Raw genomic sequence first — 21,567 nt, 5'->3', positions numbered from 1 at the left:
TATTCAAATCAATATTGGGTTAATATGTTGCTATTACTAAAATATAAATAAAAATGATTTAATTCGATATTAATAGATATTATAAAAAAGAGTATTATAGATCCCACTATATTTTATAGTTAAACTAGTCATAGTTTATGTACTTTATACCAAGCAACTCCGATACCGAAAATTATATCTTTATAAGCTTTCTGGTGAAATTTTCTTTTTTATATTTGGCTATAAAATATGAATGGATCCATAATATTTGCAATATATTTAAGAACCAGCTGTTCTAGAGAAACTTTACTGCCTTTTCTTTTATCTTTTTCTTACTTGGATACATCCCGTGTTATTGTTTGGCTGTATATTTATTCAGCAATGTATTTTTCATAAAGATCATTCACTATGATAATGCTATTCTGAAAATCACAGCAACATCCAATCGCAACATGTAGTATAATATTCTCATAAATAACATCAATAGTCATACACTCTACAGGTACAATTAAAAATAGTAAATGTTTTTCAGTTATCAGATTGCTATTGTATAGTGGCGCCATCTATCCATAATTCAAAACATTATTTCTGAAATTTCGAAAAAATGGCTTTATCAACTTATATAAAGGTTTTCATAACTGGGTAAGCTGTTAAGCTTGTTTATTTATAGAATTATAAATAAATAAAAAATGTTACCACGAACAAGAATTTAAGATATATAGGAAATAATATAAAATAAAATCAATTTCATTTGTTAATCTAATAATGAATTTAAATTTAAAATTAAAATTTATGTTATGAGAAATCCGTATCTAAAAATAATAAAATTACTTGTATTTATATTTTCAACCACAGAAATATTTTTTAGGCCGTTCCTCTACTGCTTCCCGATTTAGTTGATTTTTGGCACATGAAGGTCGGGAATTTCTTCCAGGATACTGGGATTTTTAACCCCGTAGTTTAAAAAAAAATTAACCGTTAGGGTTTTAAGACAACGAGAGGGCAGCACTTGTCTACGGTAATCTCACTTCCTCAAATTAGATTCATTGATAGGTCAGAGCTCACCGGCAGTGATGGCTTAAGGGTACAGACCGGCTTCAACCGATCTTCAAAAAGTTAGTTCAGACTAAAGGAAGTCTGTGTACGCCCTTGAGGAATATGAAGGCATTCATTTATTATTTATATTTGGCGTTATATATTAATATGCAGCAAAACTAAATTTAGGACAGAAATACTAATTTAATGGAATCACGCATGCGTCCACACACACACGTTGCTTTAATCATCAAAAATAAATATATTATTAATTATTTGAAAGCGCTTTAATTATTTATTTTTACTTAGACGCACAAATTTGCTATCTTATACTTAATTAAGCAATTAGCTAGTTTAATAAGATATTTTGTGTGTCAATGCGGAAACAGACAACTCCACAGGGCATCCAAGTATTTGAATATTTTATTAACGCATTAGCGATATTTTATGAATTTATTTACTTCCATCATATTTTCCTGTGTTGCAAGGAGGAATTGCAAAGCGCTAAACTCTATTGTGAATGCGGCCCAATGGATATCGTTCCCTATTAAAGCTTCAATTTCTCCCACCAGGTTGAATACACAGGAATCTTGCCACTAGGTCAAGGACGCCGGATATAACACACTTTCAACTTCCGTTACGTTCCACTTCTGCTCCTTCCATTGAAAGGACATCCAGAGGGGGTCCCTTTAGAAGAGTGAGGGAGGGGGGGAGGATGGCGCTAGATGAATTATTAAATGCATGCGTTTACTTTCTACCACTTTAAACTGTCATTTAAATGATCGAACATCAGTTTTTATATTTAGTTTTATTTATTTATTTTTATTTATAGTTTTTTTTTTTTTTCAATTAATTACAAACCACGTTAGAGCTGGCATATAAGCATATGCAGCAATGATTCTTATTATTTCGATCCGCTCTGGTCTAAGTTGAATATTATCCATGCGTCAATTTTCATCCATAGACGATACAGCTTCCCAGTTTTGACATGTCGAATTCAATTAATGAAAGGACTATTCAAGTATAAAAGTGCGCATTTTTATTTATTTTTAGTTTATTTTCTTCTTCTTCTTCACCATCTTTAACAGCGATTTGGTCTTGTTGATTCTTACGCTGAATTGCTAAAAGATTTCTTGAGACATTCAGGTTAATCTGATTAAACTGGGAAGGAGAGGATGAAGATGAAGGAGGGGGTGTATGTATTTGCAAACGCTAATAGCGGGGTCTTCAAATGATCCAATACTTCGCTTATTTTATATGAAAATTAATTGTCAAGGAAAAAAAAAATGATAGTTAAAAGAAAAGTCAACTAAGTACTGGATAAAAAGATTTGCAACAAATTTGAAGCGGGCTACTTGGCTCACTTTATTATTATTTTCATCCTAAATCTTTCTCATCGTTCTCTTAAATACATTCTGAGTAATTAATAGCCGCTTATAAATTACAAATTGTTTATTTCCTTGTAGGGAACATCAGATTTAGCGTCATGAAGTATAATTAAAACTTATTCCTACAATTACCATATTTATAATTTAAATGGCTTGTTCTTAAGGTGAGAAGCTTTACGCAGATAAAGGAGGTGTTCAGTCTTGGATATTTTTTGTTATTCAAATTTCATTTCAAGTTTCATTTATCTAATGAAAAGCATTTTTTAAAATACATCTTTCTGTTTCGAAGACTATACCGTTTTACACATTATTCGTGACACCTCCAAGGAGTCCGAAGACTCATCGCGGGAGGACACCTACTGTACAACTCTCCTTCTCCACTACTACATAGAACCTCTACTACCAATCACCTACATCAACGCCATCTACTGGCCACCACCACCACCACCACAGCTAGTATTTTTTGTCTGTAAATTGCGTGTGTTCTGATTTGTCTGTATGCGGGTTGAAAAACCCGAGTTTCCGGGAGAAAAAACCCTGCTACATCCGTATGAGATCGGCTAACTCACGCTTCGATTGAAAAAGTCCATATAAAGATTCCTCCCGTCATGACGAGAATCGAACTTAGGCCTTTCCTAATCGAAGGGCGCAAGTTACCGTCGTTCTTCCAATTGCGCTACGGAGGCCCTCCTTAGGGCCTCCGTAGCGCAGTTGGAAACTAAGAATTAAAAATATTTAATTCTTAGTAATTAAATAGTTTTTGTTTTGTCAGTAATTAACTAAGAAGACCTACGCAAAGACTTTGTCAAGAATGAAATAGGCGGTTTTTTTTTGTTTTTTTTTCCTTGGTGATGTCATTGTGTGTATTAGCTGGTTAAAAATAATGTTCAATATGAATATTAAAGTGCATATATAAATAGATTAATTGGATTACGATTAACTAGGTTAAACGAGAGAGAAAAAAGAAGTCTCAGAGAAAATTTAAGAACACGCCCGTATTCTTAACAGTATTTTTCTTTTAAATCCTCTTGGAATATTTTTTCTTGCTCAATTGAATGCGTTTTTTTTTTTTTTTTTTTTTTTTTTTTTAAATTCATAACTCTCCCCACCCCCTCCACGTTTGTCTGTTTCTCTTTGAAGGATTACTAAGAAAATTTTCCATTGTGAAATGTGGTCGCAGTACGCATGCAAAAAAAAAAAAAAAAAAAGTGTTTACCGTAGTTGGGATTGGTGGAGATCACTTCCCTTCAGACAGTGACGTCATCAATATGTCTTCGAACATTAAATACCTGCACTTATATCATTCGTCCTTGACTTTCTTTATTTAAATTCACTTTCCTGTTATTAATCATGCGAGATATTTTACATATTTCAGATGGCGAAACTGTCAATCCTAATTGGCACCCACTTGTTTTCGATCATTTTAAAAGCAGCCTAAGAGCACATCGCGTTCTCTGTCATCCTTATTTATTAAGGAAAACGCGCGATACATTTTTTTTTACACTCTACGAGTTAAGAATGTATCGGATAGTTCAGCTGGACGATATATAAATAAAATATCTGAACTTGCAATTTTTTGAAATGATCATAATAAAAAGCTTCTTTACAATGGCTTTAAAACAAAAAAAAGTATCTATCCGTTTTTTAATATTTTTTGTACAGCGAAATTATAATAATCAGCATTACGCTGGCAATAATGTAATTATCTGATATTTAGGATGGACCAGGATTGGATGGCAGCGATAGGATTAGGCTGACACAGTACTGCTAATACCTGAAGCTACAAGCATCGGATTAATAATAGGAATGATATCACAAGCGAAAACGCACTTTGCCGAAATAAAAGAATGACATTAAAAAAAAAAAATGCTGTTAAGCAATCTATGGATTGATTAACAGAAAACCTGGATCTCACCATCATTTTTTTTTTCTATTTCACGTGGAATTTTATTTACAGTTTTTTTTTTTTTTTTTTGAAATCCTGCACATAAAACATTGAAGATTTTTCTAATCGCTCTCAAAACAATAAAAAAAAAAAAACTTGAATTTCTTGCCTATTATTATTAACATTTTAGAACTCTTAATAATTAAAAATGATCTTTATTTTAAAAAAGCACATTTTTATTTATCTAAATTAAGTGGATATTAAATCCAACATCATTTCAAAGCCGACTACAGAAACTATAAAAGTTTCATGCGAAAATTGACCCGAGAGCTTGCGGGAATACATTCGCCGCCGCCATAGTCTGGGGTCAATTTTCGCGCTTATCCACTTAATTTAGATAATTTTGCCTCGCCGATGAAGCCTTTTGGCTCTTTATTTTTAGTAAAAAAACATTTTTATGTATTTATTTTTTCCCTTTCAAAAGTAAATAAGTAGACAAATGACTCATACCAACACAGAGAGTGATGAAGGCCAACTAGGATTCTCTTTCTCTCTCTCTCTGTCAGGCATGCTTATTGTAAATTGTCCTCGCATTCATTATCAAAAGAACCCTTCAACTTCGCTTGTTGAAAGAGATTGGTCTGCAGTGTTCGTGTAAAACCTCCGCCACGGTAATTTAAACTTCCGTTTTTGCAACGAGCCTCTGATTGAACGAATGTCACACGAATAATTAGATCCAACATCTACCCTCGATTCTCGCATGGGACGAGAACTTGCCGTCTCCTAGGCAACCGGACATTGCAAACATTTCCCCTCCACGAGACTACGTGGTGCTCTTCTCTGGGTCATCGGGGTCCTCACGTGCGTTGTCCAAACCCTACAGGTTATACACCGTCAGCTGGTCCACCTTATTGTCGAAACCTTCGGTCGCCGTTCCGAACTTAGCGAAAAGGTGAGCACAAAATCCCGTTTCGATAAATACAGTAAACGGACTAACATTGACACGATGATCGAATTCGAGCGCGCCAATCGTTCCCCCCCCCCTTCCCCCCTCTAGCACAGGGGAGGAACTTTCAGAAACCGCGAGAGTGCACCTGTCGGCTTAACCTCTTTGAATGAGCGGATCGCATTGTGTAGGGTCAACTAATGGACGCTCGCTTAGCACTATTGTCAGGACACTTTTTTTTTTTTTTTTGCAATGCAGAGGGCCTTGACCGTTGCTATAACAACCTAAACTTCGATGGAAAAAAAAAAAAAAGTCTAATATGTTTTCTTGGAATATGCTAAACGGTAGAATCATACGTTTAATTTACCACCATGTGACACGCGATCTCCCTCCTCCCATTCCCACACCTCGCGAAGCATTTAAAATGGACCCGGTGCTAACATAGACATTATCATTTCTTTTATATCTTTTCACAGAATAATTAACTCGTAAATTGCCATTTCATTGCTTAAAATCATCTCTGAAATATGCAGAGGTCACTGCGTCACGTACACATGCGCCACCTGTTGAGGAATATGATTTTGAGTTTTGGGAAATGAAATTAAAATTTTATTTCACATTTCACGTTTAGTGAAATAGACGTAACAATGCTTCGAAATGTTCGCGAAGAGATAACACGTACGCTGACACGTGATGACTATGACGTCATCACACATTGAGTCATTATAGCACAGTTATCACAGTACGTTTGAAAAGTGATAGAGTACAGTCAAAATATGCGTATTTCTTCCTTTTTTTTTTCTTTCGTTTTCTCTCCCTGTAACTGATCTTTATATTAAGACGTAGTTACAACAAACTACTGTATAGGTTTTGAAAAAATAAATGAAAAGATGGAGACCATTATTTTTCCCCTACATCGCTACTGTGTCAATGGAAGCATGTATACGTATGAGCCACACTATTTGCAAAACTGCAACCATCTTTAGAAATGAATTCTTCACCATCAGCTGAATATACACACGTTATTCGAGCATCCTGTTCAAAGAAGAGACCAACGTTTACCTACCTCAATCCCCCCTTTTGTTCCCCTCCCCAATACTATAGAAGGATGTATGCCAGTCAGTAGTTTGCTTTTAATTGCGTGCAGTAGAGAGTTAACCCTAATGCTCTATCTCGCAGTTCGTGGCTGCAGGACACCTGTGGGAGTCATCCGCTCTGGTTTCGTTACGGTGAGTAGCAAATCAAGGGCGTGACGTTTTCAATACTAGTGCAAGTGCTTCTGACTCGTATTCATCGTCCATCCTCTCGTTCCAGTAAGTATCCGACTGAGATCTTATTTCGTACTATTTTCGTTTTTTTTTTTTTTCTGGGTTAAACTGCTAATTAAGTTGTTTCTTTTTTTATTTTTAAACTATTATTAGTACTGCAAGTGTTGTTAAAAACATTTTAAATAGTTAAAGTATTGTTGTATCGTCTGCTTCGCGAAAACTATAATTTTTCATTATTAGATTAACATATTGTTGGGAGAACTGGAAATTGTTTATTATGTTTGCATTGTTAAAAGCTTCAAACAATTTGAAATATTGAAAGTATTGTTGTGTCGTCTGTATCGAGCAAACTACATTATTTTTTTTTTATTATTAGATTAAAACGTTGTTGGAATTTTAAAGAGTATTGTTACGTTTATATTGTAAAAACCATCATTTTACATTGATACATAAATATCTGATGTACGAATACAATATATAAAAATCCTAGAAATCTTCCTACGTTTTGTATATAACTATTTTATAGAAAGGAAGGTTCACATATTATTGTAATAAACTTTCTATTTATTGCTACTGTATTTGGAATTTTTCGCAGTAAACAGGTTTAATAATAGTGATTAGGCTAGGAGAAAAGCTAAAGGAAGTTACCCGGTAATTAACTATTAAAACAACTTTCTTTTTATTATGTGATGTATCTCTAAGGGAATATTTGGGATAAGTGAAATGAGATTTTTCGCTCTTTCATGATGTCTAAGGTAAGATCAGATGGCTTTTATTGTTCTTCTTTGTATGTTGGTGCGTTCCTCATAAACAATCTTATATTAACCCAGATTCCATTCCTTTCAATACTTGCGAACCTTACGTGACATAATACTCGACTCGAATATTAAATGAACAATTTCGCAGAAGTTAATAATCGTGGAGGGGGGAGGGGAGTCAGCTGTAAGGTCTTTTCGTTAATGTTTACAGAATCTGGACGACTGCTCCTGAATTTAAATAGATCCCAAATAATAATTATTATTGAGATTTTTTTAAGTTTTCCCGTTTTTAAACAGAGTAGGCGCTTCCAAATAATTATAACGTTGGGATCGTAAAAATCTTAGAGGCATCATTTCCTTTATTCAGCTTACTACCTTCGAAAGATCGAAGCTGCGATTATCTTCCTTTCCATGAAAAGGGCGGAGGTTTAAAATCAACAATCGACATCCACGTATATTAAAGCAAGATAAGTTTCTTTGTTGATTTTTATGTTTTATATCCCCCCCCCATGTTCGTTTCATTTACTGATAAAAGATTTCAATTTTTCGATATTTGAAGAATTATTAAATATTCGGTCAGTAATTCCCAGTGCGGTCCAAATGGAAATCAGTCAGATATGTTTAATGCAATCTGCAGCCAGTTCGGGTTTAAAATCTAAACGAATGTTTTTTTTTTTTTTTTTTTCACTTTTTGAAATTGTAGAATGTGCGTGAAAAGACAAAGATTTCAAGGGACGCCATTTTGATGGCTTCTTTATGTATCTTTACATTGCCGAAACATCTTTACACTTTAGTAATAGGGGGCCGGGATAATGGACAAATATTAGGGGAGATGATTGAGATCTTAGGATGAGATTGATAAATATTACCAGTATATTTCTTATTTTTACTTCAATTTTTCACTGTTTAGGTGTTTATTATATATTTTTTATTATTTACCTGAAACTGAAGATTATTATTATTATTATTATTATTATTTATTCCTTGGGTGTAGGAGAGGGAACGTCGCCCTTATTACCTCTCCGCAGTGCTAGATAACTCTCTAGTCGCTCCTATTATCGGCTACTTGAGAATCAACAGATTGACGGCCCGAAACCTTTGCACATCTTGCTGATCAACAACTCGAAATTAAGAAAATTACGATGAGGAGCTTCAGAAAGAGGATTATTGTAGATGAAATAAGGAGATCGTTACTTATCCATTATATTTACATCTTGAACAAATATATAGGGAGAGGTGGGGATATCGAGATTCTGGAAATAGATCGTAGGAGGGAGAGATTCAATCCGCCCAGTTTGGTAGAAATCAGGAAAAAGTTAACGCTTGCGAGATATACAGGATGGCCCCTAAGTCACGAAGGGGTTTAAACATTTAATACCTTTTTTATTTATTAATTATTTATTATTATTATTTTTTTGTTATAATGAAACACAGAACCTGGAGATTTCTTTTATTTGTTATGAAAAACCTCATCGCATAAATGTCTCCTGTTTTCGGCTTCAGAAAGATGGGTTCCACGACAGCTGTTAATGTTTCTGGCTTCAGTACCCTAATTTCGACACGAATGTTCGCCTTCCGCTGTTGGACTGTCTCAGGCCTGTTCCTACCTACCTTTTCCTTCAGGTAATCCCATAAGCAGAAGTTGGGAGTCGTCAGATCTAAAGAACTTGATGGACAATTGCAGATCTTCAAGAAATTATTCGCGAAGATCTGGTTCGTAACGGGTTAGATGGGGTTCGTTGTGTTGGTTGTGAACTTTTATACGATTAATTTCCCAAATATTCATTAGAATACCTGGAAAAAAAAAATCGTTTACATTTTAAAACTGCTTCGAGACTTTTGGGCCACGAAGCAGTTTTAAAATGAGAATATTTGCAGAGAAATTTATTCGTGGTGTGAAAGGAAAGAAGAGAGAAAGAGCAAGTGTTCACCCCCCCCCCCCTCCGGCAGAAGCTATGTTTGGTTTGATTTATTTTGATTTTACAACCGAAGTAACTCAGGCTATGAAGGCAGTGTTATGATGTCTCTTAATTGCGTATGTTCTAAGGCCGGTTTGCATGAAAAATCCTTCCACCTTCCTACGAGACCGGCTAACTCTTTCCTTTAGTTGTTGTCCTATATAAACAGTAGAACAAAGGCACACACACACACACACACTCGTATATATAATAGCGACTCAAAGAATAAATCACTTTTTAATGTAGGATTATTTAAACTTACGACTGCTCTGGACATAATGAGGTTATGATGCTAGTTGAACAATTGCTTAATAAGTCATTGACTAGCCTTGTAAGTTAATAAAAAAAATATTTTTTCTTAGTTGTAAAACCATTCTATTGGAGACCAAGAATAGGATTGTACAATTTTTTAATTTTGAACGAGCTATTGTCCCCAGATGATTGTTTTGTCTCTGTGTAACTTCGAAAATGAAGATTTGCTAAAAGCGACAAATTAATGAACTTTGAAAAGGTCTCGTAATGAAGCGAACATCCTATCACGAGCATGTCAACAACTCTCCCTTTAAGTAAGATTAGAATGGATTTAATTTGTGTAATCCAATTATAAATAGCAAAGGATTAGTATTTTGCTAGAAAAACATTGAATAAATTTAATGCCCCCATTTAGGAGCGACTCCATGGATCAATTACTTACTGTATTATTCATATTTCCGAATTTAGGGACACAAAACTCACGTGTTGAAATGATTATTTTACTTATTATTAATAAAATAACACTTGACGTTTCAACCTCTGTATTGAGGTCATCATCAAAAGGGATACATGTGTATAGGAAACCAAGCTACATGCTCTTGCACTCTATAAAGGTAAATTAAATCTCGCTGTTAATTAATATTTTTCTTAGCCTGACCTCTATTGATAAAAAAAATAATAAAAATAAAATAAAATTTTAAATAAATAAAAAAAAAACTATAATAAACTCTGCTAAAGTTCTCCTGTACTAAGATTACTAAGATTCTCTGGATTTGTGCAGTTCAGATGGTTATACTACAATTTTCTTCTGTCCTTGTTCAGTTCAAGTTGTTATGGAATGTTAAGGGAAAAAAAAAAGCACTTCACCAAATCTTCTTGTATTGGGATTTTTCTTTGCCTTGTTCTGGTTGCTATAAAGGTTGCAAATGGGTCCTCTACATTCTTGGAATGGTTAGGTCATCATTTTTGTTCAGATTTGGATTATATTTGAGCATTTCACATGCTTCTTTAAATTTCCTCTCGAACTAGGTTTTGGTGCGGTGTAGAGACTTGGTATCTTTCCAATCAATTCTGTGGTAGGTTTGGAGTGCGTGGTCAGAAAGGCCGGTTTTCCAAAATGGAGGTATTTAATGTGTCCTTTGTGTTCGCCCTTCCTAATTGGGATGGTTCGCCCTGTTTCCCCTATGTATGGTAGGTTACATGTGCATTGTAATTTGTAAACCCCTGGGTGGGCTAGGTGGAAGAGGATCTTTGGAAGAACTGAATAGGTATCTTAATTTTGTCGGGGGTTTAAAGGTGGTTTTGATGTATGTTGTATTTTTGTAGTGTTTTGTCTATTTTTTCGGAAATGCCTCTAACATAAGGTATGGCAATAGCATTCTTGAAATCTTTTTTGTTTTTACTAGTATCTCTGTGGAGGATCTCGTGAATAGTTTTTTTATGTATCCATTTTTTATGAATGTATGGTTGATGATCTTGTATTCCTGGTTAAGAGCTCGTTCATTTGAACTAATCGTTTGAGCTCTGTGTTTAAGGGTGCTTATGACCCCTAGTTTTTGTGTTGGGTGGTGATAAGACTTTTTTGTGTATGTACTGGCCTGTGTGTGTGTGTGTGTGTGTGTGTGTGTGTGTGTGTGTGTGTGTGTGTGTGTGTGTGTGTGTAGGTTAGGTTTGCGGTAGACTGAGAAGGAGAGACAGCCTGAGGGAAGACGTGTGCGAGTCAGTTCTTCCAAAGATCCTCTTCCACACCTAGTCTACCCAGGGGTATACAAAATACAATGCACATGTAACCTGCCATACATAGGGGAAACAGAGCGAACCATCCCAATTAGGAAGGGCGAACACAAACGACACATTAAATACCTCCATTTTGGAAAAACCGGCCTTTCTGACCACGCACTCCAAACCTACCACAGAATCGATTGGAAAGATACCAAGTCTCTACACCGCACCAAAACCTGGTTCGAGAGGAAATTTAAAGAAGCATGCGAAATGCTCAAACATAATCCAAATCTGAACAAAAATGATGACCTAACCATTCCAAGAATGTAGAGGACCCATTTGCAACCTTTATAGCAACCAGAACAAGGCAAAGAAAAATCCCAATACAAGAAGATTTGGTGAAGTGCTTTTTTTTTTCCCCTTAACATTCCATAACAACTTGAACTGAACAAGGACAGAAGAAAATTGTAGTATAACCATCTGAACTGCACAAATCCAGAGAATCTTAGTAATCTTAGTACAGGAGAACTTTAGCAGAGTTTATTATAGTTTTTTTTTTATTTATTTAAAATTTTATTTTATTTTTATTATTTTTTTTTATCAATAGAGGTCAGGCTAAGAAAAAGATTAATTAACAGCGAGATTTAATTTACCTTTATACAGTGCAAGAGTATATAGCTTGGTTTCCTATACACATGTATCCCTTCTGATGATGACCTCAATACAGGGCTCGAAACGTCAAGTGTTATTTTATTAATAATAAGTAAAATAATCATTTCAATACGTGTGTTTTGATTCGGATACATGAATACTGATCACCGTGCAACCTTAAAAGAAAGAGACGTAGTGTATTATGCAGTGTGTTTTGACTCCGAATCACATTTTTTTTTTTTTTGATTATTTTCGATCATTAAGACACGCGTATTCCAAGTCTCTTCTATAGTATTATGAAACAGATTTAGAACTTCTACATTTGTTCAAAAGGTCTTAAAAGTATTGCTTCTTCTTTAATTGTTGTAACTATTGTCTCCATTGTTATATTTTGCGGTCTTCATTGATCATTACAGCGATTGTTATACGATGTAGTTCTCCTTAATTGTTACAAACATTGTTATATGATTGATTCTTCTTTGATTATTAGAAATATGGATATTATGTATCATCTTTATCAATTCTTTTCCTTATCTTTAATAAGTATATTTCTTAATCTTCTTTGATCATTATAAAGATGGATATGCATTATTTAGTCTTCTTTATTGATTCTTTGCCTTACAATAATCGTAGAGATTGTCAATTAAAAATAGTCTCAGCCACTTTCCTCTCTTTTCAGATGGATGGTACAATTATAGCACTCTTCCTCCTGTGTTTGAGTTGGAATGAGTTTACAAGCCGTCTAACTGAAGCTACTTATCACCCCAAAGGAAGAAGACAAGTCCCCACGCAACGCTCTTGGTGTCCGGCTACAGACAAAATTTCTCCGTGTAGATGCGATGGTCCACGAACCTTCCCGTTACTGATTTGCGATAGGATTTCTGGTTCATATACCTTAGAAAATGTGTTTCGAGAGTATTTTCCTGTCAAGGAGTTTGGCAAGTTCAGTCTTACCAATTACAATCCATTTACAACCACTTTTTCCAAGGACACCTTTGGACCTTTGAAGTTCGAGTACATCCACATCAAGAAGACCACTTATGAAACGATCGAATCTGGAACATTCGATGGATCCAAAAAGTGTCTTAAGAGACTGGAGGTGACGAACAACAATGTGGAAAAATTTCCATTCAAGGATTTCGATGGATATCACAAACTGGAAGATATTTCTCTCAAATATAATTCTCTTAAACTGATTCCTGATTATGCCTTTGGTCGCAATTCCCGTCTTAAGAGGATCGATTTGTCTTTCAATCAAATAAACTATTTAGGAACGTATGGTTTCCAGGATTTACCAGCGTTGGAACTGTTGGATCTCCGAAGAAACAAGCTTGTAGTCATCAATAACCACGCTTTCAGTGTGAACAAACCCAACTTCAACTTAATCCTTGACCTTTCGTACAACAAAATCATGTTGATTGCCGACAATGCCTTTACCTGTCAGGTGCCCAAATTTTTGAATATGTCCAACAATAACTTGAAGAAATTCACAAAAGAACAATTTTCGGCAATGCTTTACGGCATGGAAGAAGCTAACAACGGATGCATTGATGTGCACAGTAAGTATCTTCCTTTATTCGCGTTAAAAATTATCTTTTATTAAAAGTAAACACCATTGTGCTGGAATGGGTTACGTTCATAGTGTCCACAAGATGGCGCCACTATGATGGTTAGAGATAAACCACCATTGGACTATCTATGAGGTTCACATTGTCAATGGAGTCACACGGTATATTAATAACGATTATAATTTTCATGCTAGTTAATTATTAATTGTCTCTCTCTTTTCAGATAATCGATTAAGATGCACCTGCCAGTATATTGGATGGTTAGTGACAAAGTCTTATTCTTATAAGCAGAGGGTTCAGGGATTTGCGTGTGCAGATAGAGAAGGACAAAACCTCCAGGAATTAAGACCGCGTGACGTGTGCTGATATAACTCTGAGGTGCTGTGCAACCCCTTTAATGTATCATTCTTTATGCATAGTTGACAAATTAATTATTTTTTAAAAAGCAAAACTTATCACTTTTCTCAATATTTAGTGAAAAAAAGAAGCCATATTGGATTATTAGGTTAATATGCAAGGGATAAAAATAGTCTCCGATGAAGGATTGTTTCTAAGCTCCGAGTTCCATTGGTAATTTGGAAATCAAGTTCTTTCATGAGAGACGTGCCTCTTAAGTTTAAGTAATTAATTTAAATATTTCTTTTAAAAATATTTCTTGGATTTATTTGCATTATATAGAATGTATAGAATAATACAGTGAGTTTTTAGCATTGGACGATAGATGTCGCTGTAAGCATCACTTGACGTTAATGAGCGGGTGATGGAGTTCCAATTGTATCTCGATTTTTTTTTTTTTAATCATTTATTTTGTTATTAAAATAAATCACTTTGATGTACAACATTGTGCTATTTTTATTTTTAATAGAAGTGAAGCGTAATAAAAAAAACCAGGAAATAAAACACGCGTTTATATTTGATTATTTAATATTCCAGTTCGTTAATAGGAAAGATTTATTGAATTCTTCCATGCATGGAATATAACATTAAATTTTATAAACCCCAAAATGAAACTATCAAATTTTAGTAGTGGATAAGACTTCCTAGTAGGACATTGTTTAACATGTCACATTACTCGAATGTAAATACAGATCAAATGCTATCTTCAACAATGCCTTTGTGTTCTAGTAAAAAAATATATTACGCAACACGTTCCAACAGACTGGTGTTAACATCTCGAGCACGTGTTCCACTGGATGCATATTTGTTGTAGACTAGTGGCGCCATCTGCATTTTTCAAGGCGTAAAAATAACTTTTTTTTTTTTTGCATACATACGAATAAATATAAACGAAAAATATAAGCACATATAAATATGAAAAATAAAATAGTTATAATTAATGAATGTATAATAGCTAAGCAAATTAAAGCGGCTACTAGATAACATTTTAACGTAATAGTTGCAATTGGTTAATATATTTCACACAAGATGGCGTTGTGCAAAGACGGAAAAAAATAATGTAAAATATTACTATTTATTGATTTTTCTACTGCAGTTTCTGTCCAGGTGATGGCGCTGATTGTCATAATAAGCTAAGTCGTCTTCTCGGCTATATTACACGAAAGTGGCTTTCTCGAACATCTTCCAATTAGAGGGAGCTCACGTTGCTCGTTTTGTCTTACATTAAACGCCATCTACATAATACTAGGAGAGGCACAGAGACATAAATGACTCTGTTCTTTAGCGTCTTAATAAACTTTAACATCCCAGGTACCCCTATTAGCCACGTGTTCGGAAAAACGTAAGAAAATTCTTACGTATTCCTGCTTGAAAGATGATATTGTCATCTACTTTTAAGGTTGTGTCCAAATGACTTTAATACTGATATCCGCCAGGTCAAAGTAATGTTCGTATGAATTATTAAAGGTTACACTGCTAGTCACAGAGCTAATATCATTTTGCTAGACATCTGCATACGTAGAAGAATGTTATACGCACGCACGCACACACACATGCACTCCTTAAACCTATTCGCGAGAGGTAATATCACATGTTGACTCCTAAACTAACATGTAATTAATTATTTACATATTGCACGGAACTCTATGATTAGGAGGATTCTACTAGTGTTTATTGTTTTATGAGTTAGGATATATCAAATTGATAATTTGTTTCGTGCTGCCATCTATGAAACGTTTTCAGTACTTTAACAACATTTAAAATGTTTATTTTTTGGTGGTTGAGGATATTCCTTATTATAGATATTAAAATTGAAATCAGCCTTTCATTGGGATAGATGAACTTAGTAAAGACTGTTTCCACATCACACGATCAATGTAAAATGCGACTGTTATGTTTTGTTCTGTTTTATTTACTTATTAGGTGTATAAATTCAAATGCATCGTCTGGTCGATTACTGTAACAATGAAACTGATTCGGATGTATAACAATTTCAGTGGCCACGTAACAATGCTATTTTGATAAAGATTTTAATCATGGTATTCAAACAATGAAATCAAATGAAAATATCACTAAAGTCGTCTACTTATGGCCTTTGTTGATACATATTACTGTAAACTGAAGATATTAGGTTGTAAATGCATTTTCCCGGAGGTAAAAACGCTAATGCACACACATACGCACACAAACTAAAGAAATCTTTCAACACTTTAGATAAATTAATTTATTGCGGAAACATTCTGAGTACACGAAGATGAATAACCTTAGGTCGGAATAATCGGATATTGATATGGTAGGAGAAAGAGAGACAGGAGCGAGAGACAGAGAAGAATGGAAATGGTACGAAAGAAGGAAGATGAAGAGAACGCATCCAATGACACACAACACTAGAAATGAAGACAACAAAATAGAATAAAATTATACAAAAATATTTGTAACATAGTTTGCTACATGAAACTTCTTATGAGATGGCATAACAGAGATAATCTTTATATATATTTAACATGTGACTCTCTTCGTATTATCGCTGTACATAAGGACTTGTGGAATGATCTGAGTTTGAAGAAAGGGAAGAGGAAGTTGACTTTTCTTTTTTCTTTCTTCAGTCCTCCGCCCAACCAAAATCCCTCCCAATGGACTTGTAAAATATTCGATTATAAGGGGCATAAAACTGCCTCAATTTGTGAACTGCCTCTTGTGACACCACGGGGTGCTTCCGTCCTTTACTTTCGTTCAAACACTTTTCCGTAGTATCGTTCCTAACGCAATAAAAACCTTTAGTCTTGTTGTAGAAGAAATTGTCCTTCGATATCCTGTGACTGAGTCCAAGGAACTCTTCGATCTTCTGCACTTCGGGAAAGGGATCTCTGATGAGCAGGTCCCCGTCGACGATGTGAATCTGTTCGCGAGAGAACACCCGTAACCAGCGTTGGAAAAAGACGGAATACATGCTGATGCGGACTGCCTTGTAGCCCATGTTCACCTGTCCGTCCGGATGAAGGACCAGGTCTTCGAAAGACGCCAACTGTTTGTCCTTGCGGGCCTTGTTGGCAGCGAGCTGTGCGTAATCGGAGATTAACCTCGTGACCGGATCGCGTACGATCAACAGCAACTTGATCGACTCGTTCATGGCTCGAATCCGGGCCGGAACCGATTCGGTGATGAAATAAGCCGGACTTTTCTCGATGGTGATCTGGTCTGGAAACGAGTAAGGCATTCGCCTGCGATACCACTCCAGGCCAAGATTATATTTCGCGTCTTCGTCGAAGAAGTGAACTTCGTCCGAGGCTTTTTGAATGGATGGATGCAGGTTGAGAAACTCGAGCAGCGCCCGAGTTCCGCACTTTCGGACGCCGACGATGATGCACTGAGGCAAACGGCGCTTAGTCCGCGGGAAGCGAACCCGATCCTTGAGGGTTTCGTTTTCCAAGATCCCGCTCCGACGGTAGGAGTCGAGACATATCACGGGGGCACGTGGATATCCGAGATACATCAGATGTAGGGCGACGCAGAACGAGAAGAAGAACAGAAGGAAGCAGAGCGTGTAGAGTCTCCCTTTGGTGAGATAACAGGGACGTTTGGATGAAACGGAGAGGGTGCTGTCCCTGCTAATGTAAGCCCAAGAGCGAGGAGAATGGGACGCGAACGACCAAGGAGAGCAAGGCAGCTCCTTGTTACTGGTCATGCTGTCTTCAACCCATCTGAAAGGAAATAAAAGAAATCCATTAATAAAATATATTTCTTAGTTTTGGCGATGAAATTCACTCCAAGATAAATCAATTAAACTTCATTAAACGCTGAATGAAATCTATCTTATTTTCTAAGGATATCTCAGCAAGGGGTATTGCTTTGTTAATCTGTTGTCCTTCTACCGCATAATTATAGGAGTTCAAAGGACTTCTCCGAAGTTTTAAACTTTCATGCATTAGAGCAACGCTTCCCAAACTGCGGGCACCCCTTGGGGGTCGTTAATTTTCTTGAGCGGGGCCGTGAAATAATGAAAACAAATTTAAAATCTTTTAAGACTAAGTAGATTTTTTTTTTATCTTAAAAGAAACGTATTTCATTTTTATTATTTCTTTTTTGTTATTTTTTATATTTTAATGGAAAAATTCACACATTGGTTTCACAAATTTTGCTTCCTGCGTATTTTGGCGCTTAATGAACATTAGTAAGTATATGCTGATTCATATACGTTTCATTTCAGAGGTACTGATAAGAAGCACAAAAAAAAAAATTACAAACGCAAAACCTCGCGCTCATTTAAAACGGCCAAGTTTTTTGCGCTTTAAATGAATGTTGCATCGCTAGTGTGCGGCGATGCGCGGGAAAGAAATATGCTTGGGGTGTAGGTTTTGTATTGAATATAAATACAATAAATATTATAATCATATATGTCTGTATTATATTAAAATCATTATCATTATAAATGGGCTAACAATCTCTTTGTAACGAAGACCACGAACTAAATCAGTAAAAATTCGAGAGATGAATAAGCGATTGGTGTTCATTCTTCGAGATGCGATGGTCAAATAAACGTACCACAGCAAGTATTGGAAATAAATATTCGGTCGGTTCACATTCCTTACAGAAAACGATTGAACCAACGTCACCCTACATATCGTCTGGACATCCGCCCTCATGACCTTCTCCCCCAAATATGAGACTTAGATTTTCTATGACCGTATTCGCCATACATGACTACTTCTTCCCCCTTATAATAAGCCTTTTCAGCACAATTAACAAGTTGAAATGTACATGAAATATAACAATAGAAATAAATTAAAAAAAAAATTCTATTTTATTTTTACATTCATCAGATGTTTCCCTAAACGAGATTTTTTTTCTTCTCTTTTTACTTGCCCCAATTTATAAACTTGTATTTTGGAGAAAAAATATTTTGTCTATACTTTTTTTTTAAGGAGTATATTTGTTTCTTTATTTCATTCAAAAGTTGAATAGGCTTCCTTTCTAAACCGTTTCTTTGTTCCAAATCTCATTTGGTGTATTTCCAAAAAGCACGTGTGGGGGTGCAAATGAATTCCTTTGTCTGAAATGTAAACTTGCCAGACTGGTTTTCCAAAATGTGGGAGGAAGTGTGTACCCCTGGATGACCTTGGAATTAACAAGCATGGGAGCGAAGGCAGAGAGTCACATGACTCCCTAGTAGCAAAATTCTTACTTCAAATGCCAATCACATGGCATTTAGTACGATCTCCTTCATCTTAATCTTTCTTGATTAATGACTAGTGGGTTGTCAAAAAGATGGATTGTCCTCCAACTACAGAACGGGGGAGAATGGGTCGGAAGGCGGTGGGAAATATGTATGATAGGCCAGCTGTGGGGTTTAGATCCACGAAAAACTTCCTCGGAGATCAATTAGCCCGTCATCTGTTGCGAAATTCATGTACAAATCATAGGAACTTCATGTCGCAGTTGGATTAGCGCGTATAGGAGAGAAAGATGATTTGCTAATACCCATAACAACAGATTGCTTAAGAAGACGCCACCTGACGGGCAGTTTACTAATTAAGAAAAATATCCCTCCCCCCCCAATTCGTCTTCAACACTCATTGGTGTGTTGTTATTGTCCGATATTTTAGAACCCCTTTCCCCCACCCCTCCACCTCCCAATCCATGCAGCAATTTCATTACTCTTTAATTATTCAAGTATTTCTTTCTAAAAAATCCATTGATGGTTTCGAGTTCAAAAGGAACATAAAATGATGTAGATGATCGCTTGGAAAGACAGAACGGTAAAATGATTACTACCCATATCAACTTTGGAACAAACTAAAGAACTTCCGAGGTCCATTTCTGTTTGTTGGCAAAGTGCCAAGAGTCCTGACGTCATTACCGAACTCTTGTATCGGTGTATCTCCTTCAAAATTCAGTGCGTTTCTTACTCTACTGGATTTTCGTTTCTATGGAACCTGGCAAAATAATAAGGTACTGGGTAAGAGATGATCTAACTTTAATCACTAACGACAGTTTCATGCAGTCTAGATAGCAGTATCTATTTTAGTTTTTCCATAGGGTTGCATTAAAGTTTCATTCTAACACACTTGAAATAACAATCCTAACTGGATAGTTTTAGTTTGCTATTACGTCATATATAGAACTTTTCTTTTCGTTTTTTTTTTTTTTTTTTTTAAGTATATTGTAGTTAATGTCGTTCATTATTAATCTGAAAGAGGTCAGTTTCTTTAAAAGTAACACAAAGTGTCGCATTGAATGAAGCAGACGAACAATGAAATAAATGTAGTCAATTTGTTTTATATTTAGATGAAGCAGGCGAATTCTGCTTTTGAAACAATTAAAATAGTTTGTAGATTTCTCCTTTCAATTTCAACAATGAGTTATATTCTGTCGTTTGGCAACAATGAATTATATTCTCTGTAGTTTGGCAACAATGAGTTATATTCTGTCATTTGGCAATAATGAGTTATATTCTGTCGTTTGGCAACAATGAATTATATTCTCTGTAGTTTGGCAACAATGAATTATATTCTGTCGTTTGGCAATAATGAATTATATTCTGTCGTTTGGCAACAACGAGAATGCTTCATATATTGAATAATATCATACTGTATTTTGATTTGAACAAACTAATACCTGCTTATGAGTAGTGTGTTGCTTAAACCTACATAGCATTGTTATAAACAGATTTATAGTATTAATAACCGAAGTGAAAATTGCTTCTACCAGATGGCACCACTTGACTTTTCCAATTAAAGCATCTATCAAGGAATTGAACTGTATGTAATTATATTTGAAGAACCGATACTTCGTGATTTTATTGTAAACATAATGATCTCACCCGCAGAGAACTTTATTCTCTCTCTCTTTGATCATTTTCTGAATGAACAGACATTAGACAAAGGGGAAATTTAATTAAAAGGTTAATTTTTATTCGTTGCAGATTGCGCGCGAGTGATATTTTCTCACAATTATTTTTCGAAGACATCAAGGGAGGGGGGGTAAGATTGTAATCAGCCATTAGTTTTGCAGAACAGAGAAATCCGTTTCTATAAACTTCCCGCAAGCCCTAGAAAACACTGTAGTGGTCATCTAGAGCAGCGTGTCTACTGGTAGAAGCCCTAGTTATTATCTCGGTCTCCCATACATGAATATTTCACGCAGAATCTGCACGCTATATCAAATTAATTATCTCATCGTACTGCAGATAATCTTCAGCAGTGCACCGGATGTATTAAATATCCAAACTAGCTACGGATACTTGCTGTAGCACGGACTGTTTGTGCATCATTAATTTATTCCCTGCCGATACATGACATTAAGGGGTAGAGGGGGTGGGTGGGAAGAGGAAGTAAAGGGGATGAATACAGAAAGATTGGTGATGACCTTGTTATTCGGTGTGTCTCTACAGTGGTGATTAACAATAATGCAGCGACCTCTAGAGTCACAACACATCAATCAATAATTTGGTAATAATTAACTCTGTACAGCTATGAGGTCTAAGTGCATGAGCGGGATTAGATGATGCCGATCTACGGTTCGCAGTAATCTACGGACACACGAGATTGGAATAATGATGTGAGTTACGAACAGGAATTCAAATCCAGGACATATATTGTATTAATCCTTATCATAATAAGGAAAACACATGACTACACTCCCTTATCGAAAGTGAGGGAATATCTTTAGTAATATTTAGTATAAGATAATCATAAAAGGGAACGAAGTGATCACTAGATGGAGCCACATTATGCTCTTTTATTTTTAATGTTGAGTCGAGGC

General features: G+C 35.5%; 2 protein-coding genes across 2 annotated transcripts in view; one reads left to right on the top strand and one right to left on the bottom strand.

Annotated features, from left to right (window-relative positions):
• Positions 1-12,632: 12,632 nt before the first annotated feature.
• LOC150107509 (uncharacterized) lies at positions 12,633-13,776 on the top strand (the record flags this gene model as incomplete). The annotated part of the gene is made up of 2 exons (XM_090392117.1): positions 12,633-13,401; positions 13,634-13,776. Coding segments are annotated over 2 exons (912 nt in total), but the record flags the coding sequence as incomplete, so codon positions are not given.
• Positions 13,777-16,408: 2,632 nt separating this feature from the next.
• The window catches only part of LOC150107508 (heparan sulfate glucosamine 3-O-sulfotransferase 1-like), a 46,620-nt gene continuing 41,461 nt past the window's right edge, over positions 16,409-21,567 (bottom strand). Inside the window, exon 3 of the mRNA XM_090392116.1 lies at positions 16,409-17,507. Coding sequence (XP_090248242.1) covers positions 16,409-17,507 — 1,099 coding nt within the window. The remainder of the gene's footprint in view (positions 17,508-21,567) is intronic.

The sequence above is a fragment of the Typopeltis vanoorti genome, chromosome 4 (genome assembly GCF_054136105.1).
Source record: "Typopeltis vanoorti isolate ZY-2024b chromosome 4, IOZ_Tvanoo_1.0, whole genome shotgun sequence".
Classification (NCBI taxonomy): Eukaryota; Metazoa; Arthropoda; class Arachnida; order Uropygi; family Thelyphonidae; genus Typopeltis; species Typopeltis vanoorti.
Note: the sequence above shows the minus strand (reverse complement) of the source record. Positions and strands in the feature narration are given on the sequence as shown.